At 40.8% G+C, this 14,881-nt stretch overlaps 1 protein-coding gene across 3 annotated transcripts in view; it reads right to left on the bottom strand.

Annotated features, from left to right (window-relative positions):
• The window catches only part of L3mbtl4 (L3MBTL histone methyl-lysine binding protein 4), a 472,751-nt gene that overhangs the window by 144,326 nt on the left and 313,544 nt on the right, over window positions 1-14,881 (bottom strand). For all 3 annotated transcript variants that reach the window (XM_031368651.1, XM_031368654.1, XM_031368653.1), the window contains one exon: window positions 1,586-1,759. In XM_031368651.1, the coding sequence (XP_031224511.1) occupies window positions 1,586-1,759 (174 nt within the window). The remainder of the gene's footprint in view (window positions 1-1,585; window positions 1,760-14,881) is intronic.

Here is a 14,881-nt window from a genome sequence, read left to right as displayed (position 1 = left end):
TACTTTTTAAATGCAGTTCAAAGATCTGCTTGGTCCCTGTGCCACGTGATGCTAAAGATGAATATCTAAAATATTTACAAGAGAGGCTGGCTGGATCTTCACTTGGAAAAAAAAACCACAACAGAATGTAGCAAAAGGAAAGCAAGTGAGCACATGGGCGCGGTTGTCTCTATGATTTTGGAATAAATAAATGTTGTTCCTGGAGAAAATCATTTTAAAAAGAAAAGGGGAATAAAAGGAAGCCTTCTTCAATTGGGAAAAAGAAAGAACACATGTGCTCTGGTTGTACACAGTGTGGGTGTGAACAGGCAGCGAAGAACAGCCAGAGCCCGGGAAGCTTCAACAGAGGAGTGGGCGTGCAGTAAATAATAAAAATGCAAGACGCCGCTACAAAAATAGAGGCATGCGTGTGCACTGGGAAGGGATCATGCAACTGAGAGGTAGCTGAGATGCAATTGTGTGCTGAGCCACTGAATCCAAAATAGCTCCTGAGCAGAAATGAAATCTCCTCCACATGCTATAAGCCATTGGTAGGAAAGTAGAACGAATCTAAATATATGCAGCAACATACGACATGCAACATATATGTGAGAACACGTCTGCTGAGCCCAGTTCTCCCAGTAAACATGTGCAACTTGGGGACATGTGAATGAGCAAAGCTGTCTTAAGGGAACTCTACCCATGGGATAAATTCTGAAGTCTGGGACCTGAGACCTGGAATAGCCTCTCCTATCAACCACAGATGGTAGGGCCCAAGACCTGGATAGGACCGCAGCCTGACAAGGAGTTGAACACTTTTCTCACCAGTCTTTGTCTGGCTTTCAGTTATGTACTTAATGTTTGGTTTACCTGTGTTTGCAATTCCTAGCAGGGACGATGCGGGTACTTTGAAGAAAGAATGTTATTTAGATTGCTTGTTTAAGTTTTTTTTTTTAAAAAAAAAAATCAAATGAGGTTGTATCTGAAAGCATCTCATCAAACAATTGCATAGATAAAAATTGAAAACCTGCCCCTGAAAACTTAGGATAAAAAAGATGATGTGTTCCCATTGACTCAGAATAGAGAGTAAGGAGACTATGAACTTGTATCTCAGGCAGGTATAAATTGAAGCGACACAGACAAAGAACAGGTCTGAGGGGGATCCTAGTGTGCCTCAGCAGATGTAAATTCTCAGCTCTCACCACAAGAAGTCACTGGTGAAATCAGACCAAAGAACTGAGATGTTTGCAAGATCAAAGGTAATCTTTTAAGACCACACATATGAGATGTGCTTTTGGCTGCCTACACACAATTTGTACATACAGAAAAGACATATATATATATATATATATATACATATATATATATATATATATATATATATATATATATATATATATATATATATATGTATATATATATATATATATATTATATATATTTATACTCAAACATTTGAGGTAGTAGCCAGTTAACTTTATGAGATACCAAATATAACATTATACTGAAGAATTACCTTAGTAAAATCAAAGGAACCAGCAATAAATTTATCCTACTAGAATTTCATAGGGTTCACTTTCTGGTTCAAGTTTCCAGAGTTTCTTACCTGCATTGACTGTTTGTTTTTTCACATTTTCCATTGAAATTCAAATCACAGGGGTTTTCTGATTTGGAATGTGAAGGATCAAGTTCCAAATTTGCCTGTGTTTGTTCTCTCAGGCGATCCTGAAGCGCTGCCTCTCTTTTCAAGTTCATATCTGAGTATGGGCATCCAAAAGCACTGGTTGGTGTAAGAGGAGAAGTGCAGCTGTTAGCTTACTATGACAAATCAGAGTGCGCTGTCATTAGAATAGACATACATTTAATACTTAAAAATAAGAGACTTTCTTCTCTTACATGTATAGAGTCTAATAGTTTCCTTCCCTATTGGGTTTTGAGAAAGAAAAGTCTCTAGTTTGAGGCCATTCAGCAATGTATCGTAGGCAGATTCATTAGCACATGCATCATTTGTGGTTTTGGAAACCTGCAAACCTAAGAATAGCATCCAGATGTGCTTCCCATGTAGCAGCGAGGATGCCAAATACCACTTCACCCAGCCTGGGCTCTCCAGTATGGAAGCCCTTGCTACGGACTTGTTTCACCAGTGCTGGGGGTAGCTAAGAACCCCAGCCACTTCCAGTGAACATGAGGTCTTCAGGGCTTAAGAGCCATGTGTTCAGAAACACCGTGGCTGCCTTTCTCTGCTTAAGCCCTTTATACTTGTTTGGGAGGACCGATGTTGGGTCCGATGGGGGACATTCTTAGGTGACTAAGATCACAGCCCAGGTGGCCCGGGGCTCTTCTTGCTCTTCATTGTCAAGCTGAACCCTAAACTTAGAATGTTGGCTCTTGGTTGAAGAGTCAGCTGAAGCACATGTTCTGGCTGATCAGGCTCTTTTATACTCCTGTGTTCATGGCCTTGTCTCCAAGAGTTTTCAAACACTTGCTACTGCCAGCTACTGTGTAGCAACTACCACGGAAAGTGAAAACACAATAGACCACCTAGACACCCTCTTGGAAAATGCGCTTCTTCTCTTAGGCTCTGAGTTCCCCCACAGTGAAAAGCCGGGCTAAGTCAGAAGTGTTCTATGATGGAGAAAACACACAAACACGCACAAGCACACACAGGCACACAAAAGTGCATACACACGCTCATACACATGTACATGCACACAGACACACATGCATAAGCACACACAGGCACATACACACCTTTAAGACAGACAGTCTCACAGTCTCACATTGAGAGCTGTTACAGCATAGCTACCACCCCCACACTGTTAGAAGAGGCTATCTCTAGAGTCATATATGGCTGAGTACATTGACTGTAGAGTCAGTTGGCTTCTTCAGGAAGGCACTGCCTCTTTAATCTCTGCTTATATAACACAAATAACACGAAATAAATCCTTCATGAGTATGTGAAAGTTAAATTATGGACCAAAGTAAACTTCCCTCTTTTTATGGTAGAATGAGTTCTGTCTATAAGCATGCTCAATGCAGAACTATAGTGACAGACTCTATCGGAAATTGGCCTCTAGAATTAGAGTGGAATGAATGGTCAGGACACCAGCCTGGCCCAATGTGGAAAGGTATCTTGCATATGTGTATGTATGTATATACATGGTATGTGTGTACATGTGTGTATACATGTATGTGTGCATTTGTACATGTGTATCAGTATCACAGATGGTGTCTGTTTGGCTAACAGCCTCTGCTACAGATTGGAGGGTACTGGTTTATTGGTCTATTAATTTTTCAGTTATTGATCATAATAATATATCTTACAGAATAATATAATGAATCCCATAAATGAGTAGTGGCCAAAGCCTAAGTACAGTAGAGACTATGAATCTGGCAAAGAACTTAAGACACTCAGACCAGTGAACACAATTCATAATAAAAATAAGAAATATGTTTGTTGTGTGTGTATCACAGGCCCTCAGAGAACCAGGTGTTCCAGGTGTTCCACATACATTATTATTGCCACATACTCAACACGTTCACACAACTTAAGCAAATTTCCCATTCTCTATACTTTCTTAAGAAGTCCCCTTGTTATTAAGTCACTAATCCTAGAGGTGGGCACAGGTGGAAAATCTCAAAAAGGGATGTTAAGAAGCCATGGCACTGGTCAGATGGGACCTGGCATGAGTAGGAAATCAGATGGTAGGGAAGCAGAGAAGGATTCGGAAGGAGTTGGGGTGAGAAAGAGTATAATAATAAAAGATATTACATTTTGATAGTATATTATAATATTATATTGAGCATGAAATCCTCATGGAACTTTTAAAAGCTGTGGCATGATTCTTGTGCTGAGACGCTGCGGATGCTGGTACAGGGTTATTCCGGAGAACAGCTCAGTGTCTGGGAAAACACAGCAAGTGGCCCGAGGTGAAGCGCCATTTGCAGTAGAGGAGAGCAGTAAACGCCTGTTGGGCTGCTCAACTTGGAAGCTAAGGAAGCATTTTTTGCAGAGGAAGGCTAGAAGGCTTTATGCTAACAACAGAGATGGAGAAGCTTTGTTTCCTTGCTCTCCACACACACAATAACCTACTACTGCTACAATGAGCTGACACTCACAATCATGAATGCCCACCTAACACAGACTCCCAGTCAAGGATTCAGTGATCAAAGCCATAAACGTATTTAACTTTGAACTTCCTATGACCACTTTAAGTGATTTCTTGCTACCTGTTGTTGCACCTCCCCGCCCCGCCCCACTGCTCCCACCTCTTCTGCTTACTGCTGCACCATGGAGAAAGAGAGCGAACACAGAGCTCTCTTATTCAATATTTCCTTGAACTGGAAGAAGGTCCATCCTCCTCTCTCCTCTGTCATCCATCAGTGCCCACTGTCACTCATCATTTGTGCCTATGTGCAGATAGAATTCTCTTCTGCTCTGTCTCCACAGTCATAAGGAATGTCCGGGAGCATCACTGGAGTGAAATAGTTTCTGATTCAGCTGTGAGAGACCTGTGAGGACCTGGATTCTGATGATACCAACTGTGGGGTTCAAATGGATATATTAAATGACAAAAATGTACTTTGCTGAAGAAAGTCCTGGTGAGGAATTTAAGACATACTGATGAGAGATGAAGAAAGCACAGATGCAGCGGGGAGACTTGGCTTTTGGGTGTAATTGTTTGCATTGTTTTGAGCCTTAGAAGCAAGGCTATGAATCTGCCGTGAGAGTGTGTCTATACTGTAATGGGTGACAGCTTATACTGTCTGCAGAAAGTTAGTTAAGGCTAGAGAGCTGGCATGTTGATGGTGGCCTGTCCTCTCACAAGCTCAAGCCTTTGCTATAGCATGCAGGTGTGTTTGGGAGAGCACACATGTTTCCGCAGCCTAGCTACATAGAAAAAAAAATTCTTGAAGAAATGTCAACTGCTTTAGAATTAATTTTGCATCTTTATAGCTAGCTAAATATTGGGCAAATGTGTCTCTAAAAGGAACAAATTGTTCTGTGCTGGCTAGTTTTATGTCAACTTGAAACAAGCTGGACTTATTTGGGAAGAGGTAACCTCAATTGAGAAAATGCCCCTACCTGATTGCCCCATGGGCAATGTATTGTATATTTTCTTCATTAGTGATTGGTGTGGGAGGAACAACCCATTGTGGGTGATTCTACCCTTGAGAAGGTGATCCTGGGATATAGAAGAATCAGGCCAAAAAATTTGGGGGAGAAAGTCAGTAAGCAGCACCCCTCCATGGCCTCTGCATTAGCTCTTGCCTCCAGGCTCCTGCCCTGTTTGTGCGTTCCTTCCCTGACTTCGCTCAGTGATGGATGACTATCCTGTGCAACCATAAGTTGAGCAAACCCATTCAGTCCCATGTTGCTTTTGGTCTTGTTTCATCACAGCAGTAGAAACCCTAAGTGATCTATGTTGACACTGCTTTGAATTAAAGCTCTGGTATTCGGGATCTAACACAGTGTCTGGTTGGTTGAGAAGTACTATAAGATGGGTCACTGTGGGTGGAGAAAGCAGCAGATGACAGTCTGAGGAGGTGCCTACATGCAGTAGGTGCCTCTCTGGGAGTGTTGGCTCTTCTGATGGAGCTGACAGCTTCCTGTTCCTCCTCAGTTCTCAGAGGAGCCCTGGAGTGCAGGCAAGTGAAGAGACGCCATGATCTCTTTGGCTGACCCATAGGAAACTGAATCAGTTTAATACCAGGAGCTTCATAGGGATCACTCAAATCCTTTATAAAAAAAAAAACCTGCCTGAACCCGATTCTTCAGCAGTCTAGACGATGAAGAGAGGATGTAAGCTAAGCAAGTTAAAGCAGAAGGACCGTTGCAGTAAGCAAGAGATTTTTTATCCCTTTGACAGATCCTTTTTACCTCATGATGAAAAGGAAATTGCAAATACCATTAGCAACTTACAGTGCCAATATGATGAGATACTAATGACTGAGCTAAAACATGGTAGATTTGTGTTGAGAACATGTAAGACTAGATCCTAGCTCCTGAACTTAAATGGAAACACAAATCATGAGTGATTTCATAGCAGCATTCTGAAGGTGAATCTGCCTCTGCGTTTCAGTGAAGTCAGTGTGTGGGAGGAAGCCACTCAGGCAGCTGATGCTGAATCCCTGCGTTTGGTGTGTGGCAGGGAGACCCCTCTGCTTCTCTGTCCTTCCTCCCTCATGAGGGACACTTTATTCCCAGGACCACCATGGTTTCCCCTTGTGTCTAGGAGTCACCCTGCTGACAGGAAGCTACAGGCAATTCCCCGAGCCCCACTCAGATTTTACAGGCATGAGATTCAGCAGTAGGAAAAAAAGTACTGGCATCCTGGCATCTTTGTGTTTGCTCTGCCCATCAGTCTTGTAGGATGTGCTTTCCCTGACATCAACATCAGCCTTAGTCTTTGTTTTAAAATGGCTAGTCTGCTGCTGTAACTAGAATCTGGGTGCCCATCTAGTATGGCATACTGTGGCCTGGTAATGCTCTTGGAATCCTCTTCTATGAACTCGGCCCTTGTCTCCTAAACTCAAGTCAAGAAGCACAGATGCATTTCCTGCATGCAACCCTGCCTGTTTTCCAGGTGCTTCTGACCTGGAGTTACATCCAATTGTGTCCTTTGCCTATTAACCGAGTTCCTGAAAAACATCTGGATCTTTCTCTGGCTTCAGTTTGTAAAGGATGGCTGACTGTGAGCTCACAGACCTCAGATTCTGATAGCCAAGACTATCATGGTGTACCAGCAACATCTGTACAATCATAACTTCATCTCCAGGCAGCAAATTTGTTGCCAGCCTTTGACTGTGTTACTTGGCTAAGGATTCTTTCGTAATCCTCTTCTGTGAACTCCACCCTTGTCTCCTAAACTCAATCCAAGAAGCCAATGATCCATTCCATGTCAAGTCCTGGAGCTGGGAAACCAGGACCTTAGAAAGAGTAACTGAGTTGTCACAAGTTGCATTGTGGCAGTCTCTAATTTAGAGTATAGCTATAGACTCCATATAGCCCAGAGGGGCTGAGGCACCAGGCTCCCAGGCTACCCCACCTCCAACCTCTAGGCACCAGGTCCCTTCTCCTTCCCAAATATTTATTTTGCTTTTTATGGCAGCATTGGAAACAAAATGCAAGCAGTACAAACAACAGAACAGTGCAGACTGATTCTGCTCTTTAAAACATAAATAACAACCTGGTAGTCAGCAGGATTGTGGGAAGTTTCAAGTCCTCGACCACCTTTCTTCTCTTCCCTAATAGTGAAGTGTCCTGAAATAGGCAGGTGGCTCCAATAAAGGCAAGAGATGCAGGAATCTGCCCCATCCAGCCCAGAATCAGGCCCTTGGCTGGATTTCAAAGAGTTCTGTTCCAAATGCAAGGAACCTACCTCGGCAAGGCCTATTCTATTTAACATTTTAGTGCAGTGCTTTACCTCCAATACTAAACAATATCACTCCTTTCCCTCTCAGACAGAGATAGGAGAATACTGCAAAGTCATACTCTGGGATGCTTGATCCTAATGCTACTGTGAGGAGGCAGATGGGGGCGTCTTCTTTTGAAACCTTTTATGGAATGGAAGACGTAAGAGCCTTTGCCTCTAAGAACCAAGAGCCACTGGGAAGCACTGAATCCATGCCTCTATCAGATCATATAGGGATCCATGACGATGGAAACAGGAAAGAAGAAGGTCAGTGTCAGCTGAGTTATCATTTGTCCTGCAGATGGCACAGAGCCTTGTCCTCATAGCTGGATACGTGTTGAGGTTACTGGTGATGTGTCCAGCTGTGACTAGAAAGGAAGGGAGCAAGCAACACCTTCCTCTGAAGCTGCTTCCCAGTATGTCCTTAGTGTTTTTAAATTAGAAACGCAGTGAACTCTCCACAGACACACCATCTTTAATATGAGTGTCTTGTGTTATGAGGCTGATGGGTAATCACCACTTTTCTCCTTAAGAAAACACTGACTTCTTTGAAAAATGGCAGCAAAGATAGGATTATATTGAGACAGCACTGAAACTGTATTGTAGCTATGAAACTCTTCATAAAAGTGTCTAAGAGCTAACATATGACTTGAGTTGAGGCTGATTTTACATTTATGAAGATTAGGAGTGAAACAAATGATATACATTTGACTGTAAGCTAGGCAGCATCATCACTTGATTTTAAATACTAAAAATTTAAGTTTTATTGTTACTACACATTGAGATAGAAAAATACCTCTCTCTCAAATACACACAGACACAAATATTACACACACACACACATATATATGTGTATATATATACATGTATATATATATACACACACATACATACACCTGGACCCCCAAGATCTCTCAAACACTGGACCACCAACCAGTCAGCAGACACCAGCTGATATGAGGCCCATAACACATATGCAGCAGAGGACTGCTGGGCCTGGGTTCAGTCAGAGAAGATGCACATAACCCTCAAGAGACTGGAAGCCCCAGGGAGTTTAGAGGTCTGCTGGGGTGGGGGATTGGGGACATCCTCGTGGAGACAGAGGGGCAGGGAGGAGGTATGGGATGTGGAACAGTTGGAGGGTGGACCAGGAGAGGAATAAAATCTGGAGTGTAATAAATAAATAAATAAATGATTAAAAAAAAAAGAAATACAGCATAGCCAACTTTCACCCATCACATAGCTGTCATTTCAAATACCAGATAATTTACTGCACATGGAATAAAAGGAATATGATTCTTCTAAAAGTTTCATTACTGGAGTTCAAAAGAATTCTAAATATATATATAGAACCTAAGGAAGTAAATGGAAAACTCATGGTTCTTACATTTTTCTGTGAACTCCTCCATGATCTTATAAAGTCATGCAAATGGCCAATTAGGAAGTTAGAAGAGAGTTACTAATTAAATTAAGCAGATAATCAGTTTAACATGGTGATGAAACTGTGGGCTGAAACGTTAGGGAAACTCCATTAAAACTAATCACTATCAAACTTTGAGCAAGTCATTTTCTTTTTCTGATTTTTGTTTGCACGTCTACTGAATAATCCCAGTAGCCAGCATTTATGTGGAAAAATGACTGAGTCCACATACAAGTCTTGGCAATCGGCCAGGTGGTGGTGGCACTCGCCTTTAATCCCAGCACTTGGGAGGCAGAGGCAGGTGGATTTCTGAGTTGGAGGCCAGCCTGGTCTACAGAGTGAGTTCCAGGACAGCCAAGACTGCACAGAGAAACCCTGTCTCAAACAAAACAAAACAAAACAAACAAACAAACAAACAAAACAAAAAAACAAAAAAACAAAACTTTGCAATCTTAAGTACAAATGAAACAGTCAACAGTTTTAATTCTGTTCTCCTCTAGGAACTAAAGTACTGTAGGATTATCTACCATGTGGTAGAACTATTTGGGGAATTCTGAAAACTTTAAGGGATAGTGAAGCAGAAGTTTCTGATTGGCTCAGGTCATGCAGACTCACATGGTGAGGCTGACCTAAGTGGTGTTTGGCTGAGGCAAGACCCATGGGAGGACGTATAAATAGGATTCAATGGACAGTGATAGGGTACTTGCATAGCTAGCTTTGCAATGCTTCATTTCAGTGATCTTTGTTTCATTGAGAGAGGCATGGCAGAGAACTTCGGGTGTTGGCTGGTCCTGGTTGCTCCTTGTTGATTCAGCGGGAGCCGAGCTGTTTGTTTTTGCCATCCTGTCACTACTGAACTGGACTGGTGATTTCCTGACAGAGAGTGGAATTGCCCTAAGGAACAACTTCTAAACAGGTCCATATCCCCTTGTCCTGTTTACCATCTTTTCTCCCTTACCTTTGAATGGTGGACTAGAAGGGGGATCAATATCTCTGAGAACCCTTATGAAAAGTAGGTTTTAAAAAAATCTAAGCCTACAAGGTAGACCATATGTAGAAGAGCCTAATGGGGAACATGTCCTAGGAAACTCTTATCTTATTCCAAATACTTCTGCCTTCTACTTCCTCTGGCTTCTGTCTGCAGTGTGTATGTTATACATTCTGTCTTTCATTGTAAAGTGCTGAACTACTCTAAACCTAGAATCAAAAGAACCTAGGAAACAAAACCAAGGAGGATGGACTGAAACCACCAACACTATAGCCAAAACAGATCTCTCCTCCTTAGATGTCGCTCTGTCACGTATTTGGTAGTTTTCATACTGGTAAGCCCCATGTTCACACCTTTTTCTGGTGTTCTTTTTCTTTGGCAAATTTCTGGCTATCCATCATCTTCCTATGATGCCACCCACATAGACGAAGAGGGACATACAGATAGGAGCCTAATCCATGGGTTTCCAATTTGATGTCTACTAACATCTTTTACATAGAGCTGACTTAATGTCACTAGAAAATGGAAGAAAATATTGCCTCTTGTATTAGTTACATTTCTCACGGCTTCAACCAGAAAACCTGACAAGAATAACTTAAAGGAGAATTATTTTAACTCATGGATTCAGAGAGTGCAGTCAGTTGTGGGTAGCTCCATCATTTCTGAGTCTTTAGAGAGGCATAGCATCATGGTGATAAGGCATGACGTGGAGCAGCAGAATTCCCCTCATGGTATTTTCAGCATTAAGGGAATTTACAGAGGATGTCCCCTAGACCATTACCCTGTCTGTAACTTTCTTTTAAAAAGAAGTTTTACTCTGGTAGAGCATTCAGGGAATACTAAGATAGCAGAAGAGACTCTAAAGACAGACAGGATTGAGTCTCACTTCTGCACCAATACCAATCTCTCATGGTTTGCTCATATGTAACATGAAGGCTGGATTCGAGCTCAGTGTGCTAATCTGTGTAGAGGATTCAGCACATATTGCATGTGTGCTTCCAGTAAACGTAATTTCTTTCTAGCTGTAACTTATCCTGTTATAACTGCTGCTGGTAAAAGGAATTCAGATTTTATAGTGCAGATGCATCCATGAAAGAGAGAGCCTTTCTCCCTTTCCTTCCCACTCTTTCTGGTGATGTCTAATCTTGGTGGTCAATTCAACGTCCCTGAGAGGAAATCTCACCCAAAGCATTTCCTCCATCAGATCAGCCTGTGGTCATGTTTGTAAGGCATTTTTTTTTTCCGGATTGCTAATTGATATGGGAGGGTCCAGCCCACTGTGGGTGGTACCATCCCTGAGCAGATATTCTTGGGGGTGTGTAAGAATACTGGGTAAGCACAAGCCAAGGAAGATTGAGCAGTAGGCAGAGCTCTTCCATGATCTCTGCTTCAGTACCTGCCTCCAGGTTCCTTCCTTGAGCCCTGGCCCTGACATTACTCAGTGGTGGTTTGTGACCTGGGCATTGTAAGATTAAAAAGAAACTCTTTCCTCCTGAAGTTGCTCTTGGTTGTGGTCTTTATCACTACAACAAAAAGTAACTATGAAGAGCATGCTCAAGAGTAGACTCAAGGTGCAATAATCTCAGAGGGAATTCAATGATACCCGTCATCCTGAAGTAACCTCCTGACCAAGCCAATTGCATCTTCATTACCCTCAAGACCAACATGTAGTTACATCAAGATGGTCTCCGTTCTCTAAATTTGACACCCTTTCCAACTTTCATGAGTGTGACTGTCACTATATTTTTGCTTGAGCTACAGATCTTCTTCAAAGGAATACATTTCCTACAAATCAGGGGCCATAGGTGTGAAGTTAATAACATTGAGCGACCTGCCACTCAGCACCCCAGCAAATGTCAGCTCCCAAACAAACAGGAAGCACAGACCACAGATGGCATCTTTACATATTTACTTATGTCGTCCAGTTTACTGAGAGGCCTTATCCCAACACTAAGCTGAGGAAGGAGACCTCTGGTGTCTCAACAGTACAGACCTTGTCCTAACCCTCACCTCAGCCTCTTCTTCAGGGTCTCCAAACTCAGCCCATCTTTGCAGTTCCTCTGGCCACTCTAGATAGTGCCTGCAAGGATGCTGATGCCTCTGTCATTTAGAAACATCGAACCTTTATCATTTCCTGGCATCTGTACTCATCCTGATGAAGCAACAAAGACTTTACTGCAGAACTGGAGGACCAGTTGCCCTACCCCCACCCCAAATAAAAGGTTACCTATCACAATTCAGCCAGTGGGATCACGATGTCAATGTTAGAAATATTCACAAGCTTGAACCCAGTAAAAGCTAAAATGCATGCCAAGAAATTGAGTCTTTAAAGATGGTGTATACAGAAAGGGAGTGAGGTTAAGTACATTCTCTCTTTGCTTCCTTTTCATGGTAGCTTGGAGCTTAGCCATTTCAGTAATGTCTGTTTTAACATCAAAAAGTCAAGCTCAAGATGCAGCATTTAATTGCTGAAGGTGATACTCTTTAATTGAACCTCTACTAAAATATTTTCTGAGTTCTGCCTTAGGTGATATACTGAGTAAACAAGACTGAATATATCTAGAGTGAAGAGAGGCGTGTGTGTGTGTGTGTTGTGTGTGTGTGTGTGTGTGTGTGTGTGTGTGTGTATGTGGGGGGGTGGACAGAGAGACAGAGAGGATGTTCCTCTAAAGCATTTAGTGTATGGTCATGAGAAACTTCAAAGGTGTAAATTGGTCTTAAGGAATGAGATAGTATGCTAACTACCCATACTAATGGCCTTTAGAGAATTTACACTGCAATCAGGCTAATGTACTGAATAAGCAATTTGTGTAATTTATTCAGGGAGATGATCAGATGAAAAGAATCTGTGGTTTAAAAATATTCTACCAGAATCCTGTCTGCACAGGTAACATTAGGCAGGAAATTAGACAAATGACGTGATTAACATGCTGCATTATTAATTCAATCAAAACAATTATTGCAATAATTTTTCCATTTCTTTCATTACAAGGAACATTGCTTTTACAATATACAAGCTGTTTTCATCCTTTTAATTGTACTATTTTAGTTTAAAGAAGTATGATCATGTCAAAGTAATCCTTCATAATTTAATTTCCAAATGCAGTTCTAAATTGGACTTCCCTGGCTCGAATGATGTTTTATTTCTCTGAAAGTCTTAAGGTATATTTCCTCTTTTCCACTTTTTGTTTATGTTTATCTTATAAATGTGAAAATTTAAAGATAAACTATCACCTAGAAGAGAAACTGTGTTTCCAGAACAGTGGTGGAAAGAGAACTTGATAGTTACTGAACTTAAAAATGCTTCAAGCCTGATTTAATAAAATTATCTATAAATTAAATGTATATGATTTGGCAATGGAGCCTCATGAAATAATCCCTTCTGCTGGAAGACTTTAAATTCAATGTGATCAAATTTAAATGAAATTATTATTTTGGGGAATGCATAAGGATATGTTTGCATTTTAGTAGTAAGTACCTCACCTGTGAGTTATGTGCTAATACTCACAATTATCTTGGCAAACCTATATGCTAAGATCAGGAGTGCTATTTGGTGCTGGATAAAAGAACAGGAAACCAACACATCCTTCACCCATGTGAGATAAATGTTCTCAAACACACACTCAAGAATCTGCTGATGTCCTGCTAGACTCCCAATATCTCTACAAGCAATTCCTGGCAGCCCTGTGGAGTAAAAAAAAAAATCACCAAAAGCTTACATTGGGGTCTCCATAGTAGAGCTAACACATCCTTAGGTTGCCTATTGCCAACAAACACAAGATATCCCATTTGTCATTGTTTGCCCTTGCTTCTCATGCTTCTATAACTGTTTTAAAATTTTAATGATCTTCAAAGTTCTATCATTTTAAAATGAAGGAAAGCCAAGTGGGACATCATGGATGAACTTTGAGAACATTAAACAAACTGACTTCTGAAAAACAGAAACTGCATAATTCCTCTTCTGTGTGGTCTCAATAGGAATCTGAATGGTGATTGCCAGGAATTGGAGGAAGAAGAAATGAAAACGTGCTTCTCAATAGGATAGATTTCCAGTTATGTGAGAGAGTGAGTTCTGTCTGCTATAGGCAGTCTGCCTCTAGGAGAGAGTGCTACGTTGTATGTTTAAAATTTTACTGCCAGTGTAGATATCTGATTAGTTGTTCTTCCTACAAAGGAAAACTGCATTTGAAAGTTCAATCTGCAAAGGCAGATTCCATTTAAAGAAGGTGATTGTCAATTGTATGATTTCTAAATTAGTTAACGTGCCCAAAGGCAAATGTGTCCTAAAATCTAATGTGTATGAAGCAATATTTCCCTTATTAGCAATAAGGGGCAAATTAAGAATCTTTCATTAAATCATCAAGGGAGATATATAACAACAGCCTTAAGAAAAAATACATTGTGTGATATTACATAGTTGGCTTATCAGCATAAATTCTGATAAGGATAAATACCTATTTTCAGAGAATGCTATCAATATTACTATTTCTACCACAAATTATTTTAAGTGTTATTGAAATAAACTATTTTCTTTTGAGAACATGTGATTACATTTTATAAAAGGGCATGAATTTATCCTAAAGTGTGCACATAGAAAGTTTTTATTTGTACTAACCTTAGACCTTAAAATGAAAGGAAGTTGTATAAAACTTGATTAGTCTAATAGTTTATACTTTTTCAGTTTTTCTATTAGCCTGACTAAAGTTCTTTCTAAATTAACTCATCCAAGTTAACCCTCAGTATCCCCACGAAGGATGTCTCTTTCTCTTTCCTCCTTTATTGAAAGTAAAGCATTTTCCTCACATGATATATCCTGACTACAATTTCTCCTCTCCTATTTTTCCAAAGTCTTTCTCGCTTTCCTTCTCATCTAGATCCACGCACTTTCTGTCTTTCATTTGAAAACACATGACTTTCTAAGGGATAATAATAAAATACAGTAAAATATAGTAAGTTATGACAGAAAGTAATAAGTCAGACTTGGACAAAATAGACAGAAGGAAAAGAGCCCAAAGGAAGGCACAAGAAGTAGAGACCCTCTCACTCATTCAGTCACTCACTCAGGAATCCCATAAAGGA

This window comes from Mastomys coucha, unplaced genomic scaffold (assembly GCF_008632895.1).
Source record: "Mastomys coucha isolate ucsf_1 unplaced genomic scaffold, UCSF_Mcou_1 pScaffold14, whole genome shotgun sequence".
Lineage (NCBI taxonomy): Eukaryota > Metazoa > Chordata > Mammalia > Rodentia > Muridae > Mastomys > Mastomys coucha.
This window is presented reverse-complemented; position numbering and strand designations above follow the sequence as displayed.